The sequence below is a fragment of the Eumetopias jubatus genome, unplaced genomic scaffold, assembly GCF_037043125.1.
Source record: "Eumetopias jubatus isolate StellerSeaLion01/CBP00866 unplaced genomic scaffold, mEumJub1_p1.0 scaffold_30, whole genome shotgun sequence".
Lineage (NCBI taxonomy): Eukaryota > Metazoa > Chordata > Mammalia > Carnivora > Otariidae > Eumetopias > Eumetopias jubatus.
Window position 1 is genome coordinate 632501 of NW_028274836.1, and position 19713 is coordinate 652213.

Sequence of the window (19713 nt, forward strand, 5' to 3'; positions counted from 1 at the left end):
AGAGAGAGAGAGATAGAGAGATGATAGAGAGATGATAGATGATAGATAGATAGACAAAGATGTAAAAAAAAAAAAAGGCAACCTACCAAATGGGAGAAGATATTTGCAAATGATATATCCAATAAAGGGTTAGCATCTACAATATATAAAGAACTTATACAACTCAACATCAATACTAATAATAATCTGGTTAAGAAATGGGCAGGAGACATGAATATACATTTTTCAAAGAAGACATATAGATGGCCAAAAGACATGAAAAGACGCCCAACATCAGTAATCATCAAGGAAATGCAAATGAAAACTAGAGTGAGATATCATGCACTGTTAGTGGGGATGCAAGTTGGTGCAGCCACTGTGGAAGACTGCATAGAGGTCTCTCAAAATATTAAAAATAGAGGGGCGCCTGGGTGGCTCTGTCAGTTAGTGTCTGATTCTTGATTTTGCCTCAGGTCATGACCTCAGGGTCCTGAGATGGAGCCCCATGTTGGGCTCTGGAGTGAGTCAGGCTCTGGGCTCAGCAGGGCATCTGTTTGAGATTCTCTCTCTCTTCTCCTTCGCTCCCTCCCCCGACTTGTGCTATAAGTAAGTAAGTAAGTAAATAAATAATAAAATCTTTAAAAAAAATAGAATTACCATATGATCCAATAATGCCACCGTTGGATATGCACCCAAAGAAAACAAAAACACTAATTTTAAAAAATATAGGTATTCCTATGTTTACTGCAGCGTTGTTTACAATAGCCACAAGAGAGAAGCAGCTCATGTTTCCATTGATAGGTGAATGGAGAAATATGTGATCTGTGTGTATATGTGTGGGGTTTTTTTGTGTGTGTGATGGAATATTACAAACTGGTGATTGCCAGAGGGAAGATGCGTAGGATGATGGATGAAATAGATAAAGGAGATTAAGAGTACACTTGTCTTAATGAGCACTGAATAATCTATAGAATTGCTGAATATCGTACACCCAAAATAATATAACACTGTATGTTAATCATACTTCAACTAAGAAAGCACACACACACACACACACACACACACACACACACACACACACACAGGGATAGAATCTAGGCAGAGTATTACCATTCTAATTCTGCCTCTGTTTCTGAACAATTAGAAGTGATAATTTATCCCCTGTCTTCTTATTCTTTATTTGAAATTATTATCACATTTGGACCTGCAGGATTCTGCGACAAAATTCTTCCTCATCTCACTGAATTCATATATTTATTTTGATGCATGTTTGAATGCACAGCATTTTTGCAAGCTAAAGACCATACAGCCAACGTTTGCTACAATTCAGTGAAGTAGTGTTTACAAAAAAACTCAGTGAAATAGTGTTTACCAAAAAAAAAAAAATTCCAAGAATCAAGATGCAAAAGTTACTCCTTTCCAGAAAAGAAGTGTTTTATTTTTATTTTTTTAACTTAACTTCAATTAGCCAACATAAAGTACATCATTAGTTTTTGATGTAGTGTTCAATGATTCATTAGTTGTGTATAATACCCAAAAAAGGAATATTATAAGCAAAAGCCATTTAGAGTGAAGTCGTGGAAAACAAATCATCAATGCTGTAACATAAACAACAAGAGGAGCTTCACTAAACTTCCATCTGGAATATAAATCTCCAAGTTATGAAAATATGTTTTTATATAGAAAAATGTAGAGTTACACTAACAATAGTAAAAGTTTTTAGTTATATGTATTTTCAAGCCCTAGAATATTCCATAGCTGAGCTTTTTCTTATGAATCACATTTCATTGTTAGTTAGTCAGAACTAGTTTATTGGTTCAACTACAAAATAATAGAACCAGGGTCATTCCATCTACTTTATCCTCTACCTGAATGTATGGCTTTTGTCCTCATGTGGCTTATGCCCCTCTACACATCTCTATCACATTCAGTGTAGGAGAAAATTAAAATTCTGCCTCATAACAGTTTGCCTAAATTTCTTCCATCTTAGGCACAACTTTGGAAAAAAGGAAGAAACCAGTCCATCTAGAGATACAGGAAAGCTGAGAACTAAATGTGTTTTTCACAAATAAATAAAAGAAATGACTAGTTTAAAATATTTCTCAAATATTGGGGCGCCTGGGTGGTTCAGTTGGTTAAGCAACTGCCTTCGGCTCAGGTCATGATCCTGGAGTCCCGGGATCGGGTCCCGCATCGGGCTTCCTGCTCAGTGAGGAGCCTGCTTCTGCCTCTAACCCTCCCTCCTCTCATGTACTCTCTCTCTCTCTCATTCTCGCTCTCTCAAATAAATAAATAAATCTTTAAAAAATATATTTCTCAAATATTTTTATGTAAAGTATTGACCTTATGTTGCTACTGGGAAATGGCAAAGTTGGGACTAGACACATGTATTCTATAGTATATTATAGGATGTTGTAGAGGTAATTAACCAAAAGAAAATCGGAGAAAATAATCCAAATAGGCTTTTATTAAAACATTTTATGTGTTTTTTACCACACACAAAAAAGATGTTCATCACAGTAGTATTTAAAAAAAAAAAACAACTTTTTTAATAATCATGTAAAATTTATTCACAGAATCTTTTCTAGAACTTTCTTTAGTGCCCATTTTACCTCTTTATTTCTCAAAGTATAGATAAGAGGGTTGAGCATGGGGGTCACCACAGTGTAAAAGAGGGAAACAAACTTTCCCTGGTTCTTGGACCTACTCTTGGCTGGCTGCAGATACATGAAGATGATGGTTCCATAGAAGATTATGACAACCATCAGGTGGGAGGAGCAGGTCCCAAATGCTTTCTTTCTTCCAGAAGCTGACTTAATCCTCAAAACCGCTTGGGCTATGTAGCCATAGGAAACCAGGATGATGGAAACAGGTACTATAAGGAAGATAATGCTAGCTACAAAGAGCTCAGCCTCATTGAAAGTGGTGTCCACACAAGCCAACCTGATGAGCACCGGGACCTCACAGATGAAATGATCCACTTGGCGATGCCCACAGAAGCGTAGCTGCAGGGTGAGAGTGGACTGTACTAGAGTAGTGACCACCCCACTGAGCCATGCCAAAGATGCCAGGGCCATGCAAAGATGGGGATGCATTAAGACAGTGTAGTGGAGGGGACGGCAAACGGCGATGTAGCGATCATAGGACATCACAGCCAGGAGGACACACTCTGTGGATCCCAGGGCAAGAGAGACATAGAGCTGAACCACACAGCCACCGTAAGTGATGTTTTTCAGAGGATTCCACAAGTTTACCAGGAGCTGAGGAATAACACTGCTAGTAAAGCAGATATCCAAAAAGGAGAGATGAGAAAGGAAGAAATACATTGGTGTATGAAGCTTGGATTCCAGACGAGATACCAGAATGATGGTGGTATTCCCAAAAATGGTTAATAAATACAAGATCAAAATGACCACAAATAAAACCTTCTGTAACTGAGGGTAATCAGAAAACCCCAAGAGGATGAAACCTGTTAGTTTGCTCTCATTGGTACTCCTCATCATCCCCATGTGCAAAGTGTTTTCCCAAAGACTGTTACAGCTGAGGAAGATGACATATTACATAAGGTCAAATGAGACAGTATCACCATCCCCAAAAGTATTCTGCGTTAAGTTCTTAGAACCTATGTCCTTACATCTAGTGACTTAGATCTTTTTTCCTACTATGTGCTTTGTAAATAAATATACATCCTCTTAATGTCTTACCTCTCCTCTGATGTTCTCTAAAATAGAGAAGAGTGACAATTGTAAAAACATCATCATCAAGCTACAATAATTAGAACATACAGTACTGGCATACATGTAGACATATAGATCAGTGGAATAAAATGAAAAGCCCAGATATAACCCATTTATATACAACCATTGGATCTTCAACAAAGTTACCAGGAATACATAATGGGGAAAACATAGTCTTTTCAATAAATGGTGCTGGGAAAGCCAAATATCCACATGCAAAAGAATGAAGCTGGATGTCTAGCTTATACTATATGCACCATTAATCAACTCAAAATGTACTGAAACCTTAAATGTAGGATCTAAAATTAAAACTCCTAGAAGAAACATAAAGGAAAAGTTCATGACATTGGTCTTGGCAATGATTTTATAGATATGATACCAAAACCACAGGCAACAAAAGGAAAAATCTAGGAGATGGGAGAAAATATTTGAAAAAAAATCCAATAAGGAGTTAATTCCAAAATATATAAGAATCTCAAATGAAACAATAGCAAGATAAATAAATAAATAAAACTTGATTAAAAAGTAGGCAAAGTCTTGAATGGCATTTCTCCAAACAAGACATACAGATGTTTAATAGGTATAGGAAAAAGGGCTCAGCATCACTAATCATCAAGATAATGCATATTAAAAAATGCAATATCACATGACACCTATAAATATGGATGTTATAAAAAAGATAGGAAATGTTGACAAGGTTGTGGAGAAATTAGAACCCTCACACAGTGTTGGTGGGAATGTAAAATGGTACAGTCATTATGAAAAACAGAATCAACATTCCCCAAAAAATTAAAAATAAAACTGTCATATGACCCAACAATCCTACTTCTGGTATATATCCAAAGGAATTGAAATCAGGGTCTCAAAAGAAATATCTTTATCTTTGTGTTCATTGTAGCATTATTTACAATAGACAACTTAATTGTCCATCTGTGGGTGAATGGAGATGCTGTTTATTACTCATCCTTAATTAATGGAATATCATTTGATATTAATGTAATGGGATTCAGCCTTAAAAAAGAAATTCTCCAATGCACAACAACATGGATGGACCTTGAGGGCCTTATGCTAAGTGAAACAAGCCAGACACAGAAGGAAAAATACTCCTCTTACATGAGGTATATAGAATAGTTAAACTTACAGAAACAGAAAATAAAATGGTGGTGGCCAGGGGATGGGAGGGGAGGAAAACAGGAAGTTGTTCAATGGTTATAAAATTACAGTCATACAAGATGAATATATTCTAGAAAACTACTGTTCAACATATTGCCTGAATTTAATAATACTGTATTATGCACTTAAAATTTGTGAAATGGACAAATTATGTTAAGTATTCTTATTTCACGCACACACACACACATACACACAGGACACAAAGTAAATTAGGAAACTTTTGCAGGTAATTTATTGCATTGGTTATGGTTAATGGTGCATAAATATGTCCAGATTCATCAACTGTATACTTTAAATACGTGAAGATTTTTGTGTATCAGTTATACGTCAATATAATTGTGTGTGTGTTATGGGGAAAACAATATTATCTGTTGTAGGAAATAAATTAGACCATCATTTCCATCCAATCAAATTTACCTCTTTATATTAATGTCTTTCTAGTTACAGAAAGACAGAAAACACTGTTAATTTCAATAGGAGAAAAAAAAGGTTTTATTTAAGCAATTTTCAATCAAGAGGGAATGAAACAGTTTTTCATCATCCAAAAATAGAGGAAGTTAGTTATAAGTTAATAAAAATATAAACTCCACACTCAAAAACAAATTATACAGTCAAGAAATGGGCAGAAGACATGAATAGACATTTCTCCAAGGAAGACATACAAAGGACCAACAGACACATGAAAAAATGCTCCACATCACTAGCCATCAGGGAAATTCAAATCAAAACCACATTGAGATACCACCTTACACCAGTTAGAATGGCAAAAATTAACAAGTCAGGAAACAACAAATGCTGGTGAGGATGAAGAGAAAGGGGAACCCTCTTACACTGTTGGTGGGAATGCGAGCTGGTGCAGCCACTCTGGAAAACAGTATGGACGGTCCTCAAAAAGTTAAAAATAGAGCTACCCTATGACCCAGCAATAGTACTTCTAGGTATTCATCTAAAGGATACAAACATAATGAATTGAAGTGGCACCTGCACCCCAATGTTTATAGCAGAAATGTCCACAAACTGTGGAAAGAGCCCAGATGTTCTTCAACAGATGAAAGGATAAAGAATATTTGTGTATACACACACACACACACACACACACACACACACACACACACACACACAGTGGAATATTATTCAACCTTCAAAAAGAATGAAATCTTGTCATTTGCAATGATGTAGATGGAACTAGAGGGAAGTATGCTAAGTGAAATAAGTCAGTCAGAGAAACACAAATACCATATGATTTCATTCATTTGTGGAATCTAAGAACAAAGCAGATGAACACAGGGGAAGGGAAGGAAAAATAAAATAAAATGAAAGCAGAGAGGTAAGCAAACCATAAGGAACTCTTAACTATGGGAAACAAACTGAGGGTAGCTGGAGGGATGGTGGGTAGGGGGATGGGGTAACTGGGTGATGGGCATTAAGGAGGGCATTTGTTGTAACGAGCACTGGGTGTTGTATGTGAGCGATGAATCACTGAATTCTACCCCTGAAACTAATAATACACTATGTGTTAACTAAATTTAATTTAAATAAAAATTAAAATTAAAAAAAAAGAATGAGAATGCATGGCAGAGACCATAGAAGTATATGTTGCAAACACAAATGACTTAAACAGAAGTTTCGCCCTCTCTTTTTCAATCAATATCTTATTAAGAGCATTTTTTCGGGCACCTGGGTGGCTCAGTCGTTAAGCGTCTGCCCTGGGCTCAGGTCATGGTCCCAGGGTCCTGGGATTGACCCCAGCATTGGGCTCCCTGCTCCGTGGGAAGCCTGCTTCTCCCTCTCCCACTCCCCCTGCTTGTGTTCCCTCTCTCACTGTGTCTTTCTCTGTCAAATAAATAAATAAAATCTTTTTTAAAAAGGAGCATTTTTTCCCTAAAACTAAAAAGCAGAAATAAAAAAATCTGCCTAAATTAGAGGAATTCTGTATAGTGATATGTCCCTATATATGCAGATACACAGGAAGCTGCTTATAGCAATGGCGTATAGGAGTGGTGGACCTTTGGGAAAGAGATGAGACTTTGCCATTTACCATTTTATTCTTTTGGCTGTGCACCACAAATAGTAATTACTCAAATGTGAATAAAATACATTCCATAATTTAAAAAGATGGAATGAAAAAAACTGATCATGTATAGCAAGTAGTTTTATAAAACGTACCTCAGTTTTAAGTATATAAAAGTGTATTTAATATATATTAATTAATATGTTCACTATAAATAAATGTGCTTAATGGGGTGGGGGAAGCATCCAGGGGAAGAAAAGAAAGAAAAGGAAAGACAAATGGTCCTAGTATATTTGAGAAAAGACAAACCTAGATCACTATGTACAACCAAAGAAGATGAGTATTTAAGAAATATAAAAACACTGGACCTAGGTTTTACACATCTCAAAAAAAAAAAAAACTATAATACAAAACAAGACCAAGGACAAAGACAAAAAGGAAAAGGTGGGACCTTCAAGAAACAAAAGTTTGGTGAAGAACATACACTTGAAGAAGAATTTCTCCAAAAACCAGTATAAATATTTGGGCAGCAAACAGTAGTTCTTCACACTCAAGAAATTTAAGACAACAGGGAGTTACTAAAACAAATGATTCAAAACAACAGTTGATTTTAAAAAGGAAACTGGCTGTAGAAAACAATTCAGGACATACAGAGTGGTTACATCCTAATTTGTATTTAGGAAGTGAAAACAAAGAGCTGAATAAAAGATAGGCCTGAGTAACTTGGCCAGAAGGTAATAAAGAAGAAAGAAGGAGTTACAATGAAAGATGGCATGAAAGAGTCGAAAACATAACATATCTTAAGGTAAAAGTTAGTAAATTTTGACATCAAACACTCACAGTTTAACACTATGAAAGCTAAAATGCAAGCTAAAGTACTAATTCTCACAGTTACTTTATAAGTATATGTTAATCCACAATGAGACATAGCCCGGTTAAACTCCCAGGCACCAAGTAACATAAAATAAACACAAAAAATAAGCAACACACTGGTCATTTAATAAACTTTGTATCACTGATCAGGTATTAAGCTTTAATGAAAAACTCGATGATGTGGAAAATAGAAATTTTCCTCATTATATTCTCTAACTCATTACTGTAAAACTTAAATAAATAATAGAAATTTAGGTGAAACAGGATGCCAAAATTTCAATTGGAGATTATTAAATGAATTATTTTTTTAAAATTTAGATATTAAAATATAAGCATACTTTTTAATACTTCTTTTAAACAAGATAAAATGAATAAAATAAGATAAATAAGTTAGAAAAATGCCAGAAAATAAAACTTAGTAAAAACAAAGATAATATTTTACATACCATAATAAACAAAAGTAATCATGAATATTAATATAATATCCTCCAAAAAGTATAAAAAATAGCATATTAAAGATAACACAAAATTAAGATAATTTTTAAAAATATTTCAGAAACAGCTTAATTTAGTAATTTTCATATAAAACAGCAAATTAAGAGGTTATATTGTAAAAAATTTGTATGTTTTGTCACAAAACTGTAAAACACCTGCATTACAAAATACTATCACTGTTTTCTTAACTAAAGCAGAAAATATCTATAAACAAAGACATTTCCTTAAATATACAGTGATGCAATGGAAACAATGAGATTGTCTATTTGGGAACTGAATAAATCATGCTAATCATTGCCTCTTTTACCAATATCCAAAGGAGTTTCTTTCAAAGTTCAACCAAACTTCCCTTCCAGTCCCCCCAGATGTTGATCACGCCCCCTTATGCCTCTGTTTCTCCTTTCTGTGCAAACTAGTCTTCCTTGTCACTCAACACACACTATAGCCTGGCCCCTAAACTATCATATAAAGCTGAATTTTGCATTTGGCAACAGAAAAGTCCTTTTAACATGAACACTTTTAGTCCCTTTGACCAGACCCTATCTACAGTGACATGCAGCATCCCATGGGACAGGGTTCTCTACACGTTTGCAGATAATGCTTTCTGTGTCCCCATAGTCACCCACCACCTTTAAAGACCACTGATAGTGCCAATCTCCAAACATGAAATAATCCTAATCAATGCTATTTTGGGTATACCTCCCGCCTATCTACCCCTCCACAGCCGTTCACCCCCACTTGGAGGTTGTTCCTCCCTTGAGAACCTGTTCACAGGATTCCAGCTCTAGAGTCACTTTCTCAGTCTGTTATTCTAGGTTGACCCTATAGAAATACTACAAGGATCACCAAATGTTGTGAACTCCTACATCATGCCTTCTTCTCTAAGTGAAATTATTTTCACTTTGAGAATGTGTGCCGTCCATTATTTCACTGTGTGATTGTAGGACATGAGTTGAAAGTGCTGTTATAGTGATGAACCTACGTACTATTAATCTCCTGTAAATACTTTCCAGTATACAAATATTGCTATGAACTTTTAGCCTGCTATTCTATTCTGGTAGACTCTTTTTCCCCCCCTTTCTAAGATCCAACAACAAAACCCAAAAATAGGAACTTATTTTTAAACATACTAAAAACAAATTTCTCATCCTAATAGAATAGCTCTAGGCCAAAAGACACAAATATTGTCAGCTAACTAGATGTACCTTTTAATAACAAGAAAAGTTGCAGTCAAAAGCAATTTTTAAAATTTTGTTCAGAGGCACCAGGGTGGCTCAGTTGGTTAAGCAACCAACTCTTGGTCTGGGCTCAGGTTGTGTTCTTGGGGTCGTGGGATTCCCCCAGCATCAGGCTCTGCACTCAGCAGGCAGTCTGCTTCTCTCTCTGCCCCTCCCCCTGCTCTCTCTAAAATAAATAAATGAAATCTTTTTTAAAAATGAGTTCAAATGCTCTCTCAAAAATGAGAAGATTATGACATGTGCCATGAAAGGAGGGAGTGTGCTGATGTAAAATTCAAGCATCTTCATTGTCTATCGAATCAAATGTAGCCCCAGAACAGGTCAGGAGACCATGGTGGCAAGTAGACAAAGAAGCAAAGAGGGTGGTAAGTGGACGTGTGTGCCATATATTAACCTCCTTGTGTAACATATATTAACCTCCTTTTGGACCTGGATTTTTGAGAATTTATTTGTAGTCATAATTAAGATCAATTCGTTGAGCGAATAATGTATATCCTCACTTAATTCCCTTAATTCAATGAGATTGTCTCCATACCCTGGTAAGATGTTTCACAAATATGTATCACATGCAAAAATATTCAGGTAAGATGATTTTTTTTTTCAGTTTGAAGAATATAGACAGCTCAGGAATGAACAATTTAAACCCAGTCTTTGCTGCCTTTGAGCAGAAGGGATATTAGGTATTAAAAAGAGAGAGAGAGAATGAAATAAAAAGAATTTTATGAGATATTTCCTGTTTGGTTTTGAATAGTCAAAGACAAAAGGAAAGACTACCCTGAAATTCACAGACTTCACGATTCTGAGTTGTTGCTTTAATTTCATAGTTTGATCTACGTGCAATAAAACATACAACCTGACCATCAATGTAAAGGTACTTATTTCAGGCCAAGAACATTCATTCTGGACTCAGGAGTTACTTTCCTGTCTGCAGTATCTTTAGCTGCCTGTGTCTTGAGAGGAAATAAAAAGGTGTCCCCAGGTTAAGGTCTCAGAAAGGACCAGCTAGGAACCACATGTAAGGTTCTGAGAAAAAGAGGCATCTGGGTTGTTGTAGACTCCAGTCACTGACTGAGACCTAAACCAGGGAGCAGTATGCCCAGAAAGATGATACATAATCTTTCTCCACTGCCTGGAAAATTATGCGAAGATGTTGAAGCCATCATTGAGAGTTGGGACCACAGGTGAAGTTTGACCCTCAGTTATGTTTGCAAAGTAACACAATGGCTAGAAGTTACTTCTCTGGGGCCTGAATCTCTCTGCAACCGTTCCAAAAGTGGTTGCCTCCTGGTCCACGCAGTTTGTGATACAACATGGAAGTGTTCCTTCCAAGTAAGGTAAAAAATTAAATGGTTTCTAGATTAGATGTCAACACTTGCTTGGGAACATGTCAGAAGAAAGTGAGCTAACCTCAAGGACTACACTTCTAAGAAAAAGCACTTGGAAGTTAGAAACCCCAGTGACTTACCTCTGCGATGAGGAAATGGCTTAAGCTAGGAAAGAGGGGAAAAAAAGGTCCTGTTGATGTGGCCTAATCACATCCCCAGAAGGGTAAGAGAATTACCATCTTCCCTCCATGGAAAACGTGTAGCTCATTAAAATGTCCATAGGAGAGGATGCTGGGACATGGTCATGCACAAGAGCCTTGCAGTCCTAATTTTCCCCATCACATAAGGATTCACTAAGTAAGACATCAGGAGCTTACCCTGACACTTTCCAAAACATTACCAATTAAGTTCATCCGGATTATCCCATTGTAATGCAGTAGGTGGTAGAAAAATGCTAACTTTCAGTAATCACACAGAATTCAGAGAAATTACAGTAATTCAGGGAAATAACCTCAAGAGTAAATCCCTTGAGTAATTGGCTCACAATATCATGGTGTCTATGGGCTGAGTTCCAATGGGACACCAGACATTATTGCACTGTGTTATCCTCACTATAGTAAACTGCCCCTTTACATTTTTGAGCAGAAAAATTAATACATCTTATTTATCTTTTCTACCCTTAAAACACTTTAAATGTCCTATAGAAGTAAAAATAAATTGTTTCTTTATTGTTATTCAAAATAGGAGAGCTCACACTTTTCCTTGGTTATCTAAGTCTCTGATCATGCTTATGAACAATTCCCAAACTCTGCCTAAGAAATTTATTTTCATTTCTCATATGTTTTACTAGATCATTAAGCCCAGTTTATTTGGAATTCAGAGATGTTTGTGCATTCCTCAGCACAAAGGAAAACATTCTATTTCCAACCATCTCTTGTTATATCTTATATATCCACTGACTCTTCTAATAATTTTAAAGAAAATGGCCTCTCTGTCATCTAAAATGGACAGTAGCATTTGAAGACTGGCTTCTGTTACAAGCTGTCTGCCTCTTTAAAATTCACCCATGGATTTTCTTTCCTTTCTTATATACATATTAACTTATTTGTAATTTAGCAAATAACAATGTAAACTCTTTCCTCCTTCTTCAAGTTGATGTACCACTGTTTAGATAAAGTTGTTTTGCAACCATATCAATTTAGTATCAAAAATCCAAGTAAAATAAAAACACATAGCCATTAAGCTTATAACTTGATTGAGATAGATTTGATTTTACAATCAAGTTGCTGAAAGTGACTTACTCACCCAATATTGACTTATTTTGTTAGAAAATAGATACTATCACATAGTAAAAACCTACCAATTAACGGAATTGGACCACTAGTATATAAACTCTATAAAGGCATGGGTACTTTTAACTTCACATCTGTGCCCGCAATGCCTCACTAATTGTTGGACAAATAAATGTATTTCTTAAAGCAGTTAAGACAAGCATAAGTTCCATGGAGCATTAAAAATTGTGTGCACCTAGTAATATAAGATAGAGGGTGTAATGGAAGAGGTGATCAATTAATTAAATAAATATCTCTCCATCTAGTAAGGAAGCCATCTCAGTAGTACACAGGTAACAGGAAATTAAAATGGGAAGAATTGGGTAAACCAGAGAGATAATTAAAAATCCACAGAATTTTGTATAGGCTATATACAGTTGGTGAAAGAAAGGGCGGGATTTAAGATGATACATCCTCCATTTTGTGATATTGAGAATAGTGAGAAAGAGCCAAAGGCCGGGAGCTTTTGACTTAGTTGTGATGTGCTCATTTTGAAGCTGTTTTAAGATACCCAAGTGAAGTAAAATACATACTTGAACATGAGAATATGGATAGAAAGTGTTTTTGTTGAAATACAAATCTGGGAGTCACCTGTAAATATATTCTGCTTTAAATTGTGATTAAGCCAAAACATAGTTATATGAAAACAATGAAGCATGGATCACTACATCAAAAACTAATGATGTATTGTATGGTGACTAATGTAACATAATAAAATTAAATTAAAAAAACAACAACAACATAGTTGCCATTCTCAAAAACCTACTAAGGAGAGAAATATGAAAAATCAGAAGCTTGCCAAGCAGGGGGAAAGTGCAGCAACAGAGATGAGCTCAGTGTGTGATGGAGACTGACCACAACCTCAGAGTCCAGTAATCCATGGTCTGTTGAAAGAGCAATGCCACTGAAGTTTAGGATTTCCCCTTTCTGTTTTGAGCAAATGGTCAAAAGACTTTGATCTCTGCAAAATAATTATAACAATACCCATCTAGCATACAGTTGTGGTTATTAAATAAAATAAACTTTATGAATAAACCTTAAAAGTCAAACGCTTAAGACAGTGATCTAATTTTAATTTCAGTTGTTCACTTTATATACTCCAGGCCATAGATGGTATAAAGGTTGTGCAAATTGTTCAGGTCACATAGCTATTATGTAATGAAATGAGCATTCAAACTCAGGTTTGTCCAACTCAAAAATTCAAGCACTATTGAATTTCTTTTTCTACCAAAACCCACTATAGGTTTATGAAAATAACCAAATAATTTATTGAGTCATCATCCATTAAATTAATCAGTCATAACAACGGCCTCCTAAAAAAATTCTTGATAATCATGTTTCACTAAGTCATAAAGTTCTTCCAAGAATTTTTCTCAGTGCCTCCTTCACTTCCTTGTTTCTCAGGGTATAGATGAGAGGGTTGAGTATGGGGGTCACCACGGTATAAAAGAGGGAAACAAACTTTCCCTGGTCCTTGGACCTACTCTTGGCTGGCTGCAGATACATGAAGATAATGGTTCCATAGAAGATTATGACAACCATCAGGTGGGAAGAGCAGGTCCCAAGAGCTTTGTGCCGTCCAATGGCTGACTTGATCTTCAGAACTGCTAGGGCAATGTGCCAATAGGAGATCAGGATGAGTGATAAAGGCACCACCAGGAATAAAACACTAGCCACGAAGAGCTCTGCCTGGTTGAAAGTGGTGTCCACACAAGCCAACTTGATGAGCACAGGGACCTCACAGAAAAAATGATCCACTTGGCGATGGCCACAGAAAGGCAGCTGCAGGGTGAGAGTGGACTGTACTAGAGTAGTGGCCACCCCACTGAGCCATGCCACAGATGCCAGGCTATAACAGAGTCCAGGGCGCATGGCAAAGGCATAATGTAGAGGACAGCAGATGGCGATGTAGCGATCATAGGACATCACAGCCAGGAGGACACATTCTGTGGATCCCAGGGCAAGAGAAACATAGAGCTGAACCACACAGCCACCGTATGTGATGGACTTATCTGAACCACCCAGGTTGACTAGAAGCTGAGGTATAATGCTGCTGGTGAAACAGAGGTCCAGGAAGGAGAGATGGGAGAGAAAAAAGTACATGGGAGTGTGCAGTTTAGAGTCCAAGAGGGATACTAGGATGATAGTGGCATTGCCTAGCAGTGTCATCACGTACAGAAACAAGATTACCCCAAAGAGAACAAGCTCTAACTGAGGCTGGTCAGAGAAGCCTACCAAAATGAACCCAGGGAGTGTGCTGTCATTAGTCCACCACATTATTGTCTGATTATTAACTCCTGAGTGATAAGGTCATATTAAACAGAAATTGCAGGGATTTTATGTAAATTCCTTTACAATTAAGGTCTAAGTGTTGAAAAATAAGACTTCAGATGTAGGTAAAGATAAAGAGAATATCGAGTGTGATGTCATTGATTGTCCCATGAAGTGGCATACCTGGTGTGTTGATCATAGGTTTTCCATCGACCTTGAGGACAAAACAAAAGTTAAAATGCATCAAAGATAAGGTTTTCCCCACTGTTTCATCACTACTTTTTTTTTCAATATAAAGGTAATGGAATAGTGTAGGAAATATGGGAATTGCAAACACCATACTGCATTCTCAGAATCTATCAAATGGATGGATATATTAGGTAGGAACATGATGAAATATGTCAGAATGTACAAGATATCACCTGGGTAAGCAGTGTGTTATGAGAATGCTGAGTAGGGAGAGGAATCTATACAGGGAAGGTTGAGATTAAGTTCAAGTGTTAGATTACATCTTGCTCTTAAAAAATGAGAAGGAGAGCAAAGACGATAGAATTGCACAATGGTAAGAAATGAGTATAGAAATGGGAAGTACACTATAGAATGCCATCAAAGAGGAACTAAATTTGAGGTGTGTATATGGGCTATGCCACATAACAGAATATGATACAAGGTAAATTTGAGTCACTTTTTCAGTGACCATAAACATCAGTAAGCATTATTTGGATAGCAGATGTTTTTGTTAGGAGGGTGTTTGTTTGATTTGAATTGTCCTTTTCAAGATAAATATGGCTACACAACATAGATTTGGGAGGTAACTAGAGGGGAGGTGGGCAGGGAGATGGGTGAGGTAGGTAATAGGTATTAAGGAGTACACTTGTCATGATGAGCATCAAGTGTTGTACAGAACTGTTGAATCACTAAATCTTAAACCTGAAACTAATATTACACTATATGTTAACTAGCCAAAATTAAATAAAAACTTGGGGGAAAAAAGAAACAATGTAGAAGATTTTTAAAAAGAAGACACTCTAGTCCAGAAACAATGTAGGGGGTTAATATAACAGTGAACAAACACCATGTTATGAATTTGGGAGAGAATGAAGATGATGTAAATAGAATGCAAGAGATGTCACAGAGAGTTCAGCCACAATCATTAAGATTTTACTACTAATGGCGTATTGGATGAATGAATAGGAAAAAGTTAAATTATTGAAGCTTTATGTACAATGAAAAAGGGGAATGGAGTAATTAAGAACAGCCTGCATCCATTCAGTCCCCAGTTACTTGGTGATGTCAGGAAGAATCAGACTGATAATTTCTACAGAGTGCAAGGACAGAATTGATGACCATTGTTTTGATGTTCTCCTTGGGATAAAGATTTGGACTCAAAGTCTCACTTAAGCAACAACACATGGATAGCAGCTACTCATTTGACAGCCCTCACAATTTAGACTCTATGTAAACATGTAATTCATATATATCTTATATAACTATGATAATTGCATAAAAACACAATTAGGGAAGCTCAGTGAATACAAGCACTAACTGCAGTCAAAACCCTGCATGTCTGGACGAGGCAGAGGAAAGATGGCGGAGGAGTAGGGGACCCTATTTCAACTGGTCCCTGGAATTGAGCTGGATATCTACCAGACCACTCTGAGCACCCATGAAACCAGCCTGAATATATAAGAAGATCTGGATCTCTACAAACAGAATATCGCAGGCGGTTGATTTCAGGTTAGGAAGCATGGAGCCATGATTCTGCGGGCAGATATTGGAAGATAAATGGCAGCAGGAGGGTGCCTGGCCATGGGGATCCTACACCGCAGGTGAGCGACACCCTCACTCGCTGGGTACGAGGCACAGATTCGCAGATGGTAGCAGCGGGGAAAGGACTTTAAGGCAGGCCCAGGGGCAGAAACCCAGAGTGGCAGAGTCGCATGCAAACTGGGAGCAGCTGGCAGTTTTAGAAGCACAAAGGGCAGAGATGAACCCCGACATGGAGGCAGGACTGGGAGCACAGCAGAGGGGCACACAACCCAGGCCGCTGCAGTTTATAGCAGCACGGACAGAAACAGAGACAGTGTGGCCTGGAAAGCTCACTGAAGATCAGATTGAGGTCTCTCTGCTCTGAGGCAGAGTGTTGGAAATGATCTCTTCTGCTCTGACTCGTGGAAGAGACACAGAAAGCCACCAGGGAAAGCCGCCAGAGAACAAAAGCCCCCAAAACTGATTCCCACTGAGCCCATCCCCCTCCACAGGGGGGGCAGGTCAACTCCGCCCAAACAGGGTTGCCTGAGTAACAGCATGGCAAACCCCTCCCCCAGAAGACAGGCTGGGAAAACAAGGGGCCAACAACCCTAAGGTCCCAAGAAAACAGGTGCATCTTCCTTGGATTCTGGTCAATAATGTGGACTCTATACACTCCCTCAAACACCCATCAACAGAATGACTAGAGGAGGAGTCCCAAAATAGAAAAGACTCAGAGATTATGATTTATGCTGCAGATAGACAAATGGATGCAGACATAACCAAGATGTCAGAGATGGAATTCAGGCTAACAATTGTGAAGACAACGGCTAGAATGGAGAAATCGATTAATGGCAACATAGAGTCTCTAAGGGCAGAAATGAAAACTGAATTGGCAGAACTTAAAAATGCTATCAATGAGATCCAATCCAATCTAGATAATCTAACTGCTAGGGTAAGTGAGGCAAAAGAATGAATAAGTGACCTGGAAGACAATATAATCGATAAAAAGGGAAAAGAGGAGGCCAGGGAAAAACAACTCAGAATCTGTGAAAATAGAATCAGAGAAATAAGTGACACCATGAAGTGTTCCAATGTCAGAATTATTGGAATCCCGGAGGGAGTGGAGAGATAGAGAGGACTAGAAGATGTATTTGAGCAAATTGTAGCTGAAAACTTCCCTAATCTGGGGAATGAAATGAACATTCGTGTCCTAGAGGCAGAGAGAACACCTCCCAAGATCAAGGAAAACAGGCCAACCCCCCCAGCATGTAAATAGTAAAACTTGCAAATCTTAGAACCAAGGAAACCATCGTAAGGGCAGTTAGGGGGAAGAGCTCCCTTACATACAAAGGGAGGAACATCAGCATAACATCAGACCTATCCACAGAGACCTGGAAGCCAGAAAGGCCTGGCAAGACATATTCAGTGTACTAAACGAGAAGAACATGCAGCCAAGAATACTTTATCCAGCAAGGCTGTCATTTAGAATGGATGGAGAGATGCAGAGATTCCACGACCGGCAGAAACTGAAAGAATATGTGATGACTAAGCTGGCCCTGCAAGAAATATTAAGGGGGGGTCCTATAAAAGGAGAAAGACCCCAAGAATGATATACAACAGAAATTTACAGGGACAATCTATAAAAACAAGGTCTTCACAGGCAACATTATGACAATTAATTCATATCTTTCAATAATCACTCAACGTGAATGGACTAAATGCTCCCATAAAATGACACAGGGTTGCAGATTGGATAAAAAGACAGGACCCATCCATATGCTGTCTGCAAGAGACTCATTTTGAACCTAAAGATACATCCAGACTGAAAGTGAAGGGATGGAGATCCATCTTCCATGCCAGCGGACCTCAAAAGAAAGCTGGGGTAGCAATTCTCATATCAGACAAATTAGATTTTAAACTAAAGTCTGTAATTAAAGACACAGGACACTATATCATTCTTAAAGGGTCTATCCAACAAGAAGATCTAACAATTGTAAATATCTATGCCCCCAACATGGGAGCACCCATCTACATAAGCCAAGTGTTAACCAAAATCAAGAGTCATATTGATAAAAATACGTTAATTGTAGGAGGCCTCAATACTCCACTCTCAGCAATAGACACATCATCTAAGCACAAAATCAACAAGGAAACAAGAGCTTTGAATAATACACTGGACCAGATGGACCTCATAGATATTTAAAGGACATTCCACCCTAAAACAACAGAATACTCATTCTTCTCCAGTGCACATGGAACTTTCTCCAGAATAGACCACATACTGGGTCACAAATCAGGTCTCAACTGATACCAAAAGACTGAGATTATTCCCTGCATATTCTCAGACCACAATGCTTTAAAGCTGGAACTCAATCACAAGAAAAAATTTGGCAGAAATTCAAACACTTGGAAGCTAAAGACCACTCTGCTCAAGAATGTTTGGGGCAACCAGTAAATCAAAGAAGAACTTAAACACAACGTGGAAATTGATGAGAACGAAAACACATCAGTCCAAAACCTCTGGGATACTGCAAAGGCAGTCCAAAGGGGGAAATACATAGCCATCCAAGCCTCAATCAAAAAAACAGAAAAATCCCGAATTCACCAACTAACTCTACACCTTAAAGAACTAGAGAAAAAGCAACAAACGATTCCTAAGCCACGCATTAGAAGAGAAATAATTAAGATGAGAGCAGAAATCAATGAATTAGAACCCAGAAACAAAGTAGATGAGATCAACGAAACTAGAAGTTGGTTCTTTGAAAGAATTAATAAGATCGATAAACCACTGGTCAACTTATCCAAAAGAAAAGAGAAAGGACCCAAATTAATAAATTATGAATGAAAGGGGAGAGATCATGATTAACACCAAGGAAATAGAAACAATTATTAGAAATTATTATCAACAACTATATGCCAAAAAACTGAGAAATCTGGATGAAATGGAGGCCTTCCTGGAAAACTACAAGCTGCCAAGACTGAAACAGGAAGAACTGGAAAACCTGAATAGGCCAATAACAAGTAACAAGATTGAAGCAGTGATTAAAAACCTCCCAAAAAACAAGAGTCCAGGGCCTGATGGATGCCCTGGGGAATTCTACCAAACATTCGAAGAAGAAATAATACCTATTCTACTGAAGCTGTTTCAAAAAATAGAAACAGAAGGAAAACTTCCAAACTCATTCTATGAAGCCACCATTACATTAATTCCCAAACCAGGCAAAAACCCCATCAAAAAGGAGAATTTCAGACTGATATCCCTGATGAATATGGATTTAAAATCCTCAACAAAATCCTAGCTAATAGGATCAAACAATATATTCAAAGGATCATCCACCACGACCAAGTGGGATTTATCCCCATGACGCAAGAGTGGTTCAACATTCGCAAATCAACCAATGGGATAGTACACATTAATAAGAGAAGAGAGGGCGCCTGGGTGGCTCAGATGGTTAAGCCTCTGCCTTCGGCTCAGGTCATGATCCCAGGGTCCTGGGATCGAGTCCCGCATTGGGCTCCCTGCTCCTT

General features: G+C 37.6%; 2 protein-coding genes across 2 annotated transcripts; both read right to left on the reverse strand.

Annotated features, from left to right (window-relative positions):
• Nucleotides 1-2549: 2549 nt before the first annotated feature.
• Nucleotides 2550-3479, reverse strand: LOC114201988 (olfactory receptor 2G2-like). Its single transcript, XM_028094974.2, has one exon. The coding sequence runs from the start codon at nt 3477-3479 to the stop codon at nt 2550-2552; it is 930 nt and encodes a 309-aa protein (XP_027950775.2).
• Nucleotides 3480-13509: 10030 nt separating this feature from the next.
• On the reverse strand, nt 13510-14439 carry LOC114201987 (olfactory receptor 2G2-like). Its single transcript, XM_028094973.1, has one exon. It carries the CDS (start codon nt 14437-14439, stop codon nt 13510-13512), a length of 930 nt encoding a protein of 309 aa, XP_027950774.1.
• Between the last annotated feature and the right edge of the window lie 5274 nt (nt 14440-19713).

Bases quoted from the DNA above. Each gene is read 5' to 3' on its own strand.
- LOC114201987 (XM_028094973.1), bottom strand. From the start codon at position 14,439: ATGTGGTGGACTAATGACAGCACACTCCCTGGGTTCATTTTGGTAGGC.
- LOC114201988 (XM_028094974.2), bottom strand. From the start codon at position 3,479: ATGAGGAGTACCAATGAGAGCAAACTAACAGGTTTCATCCTCTTGGGG.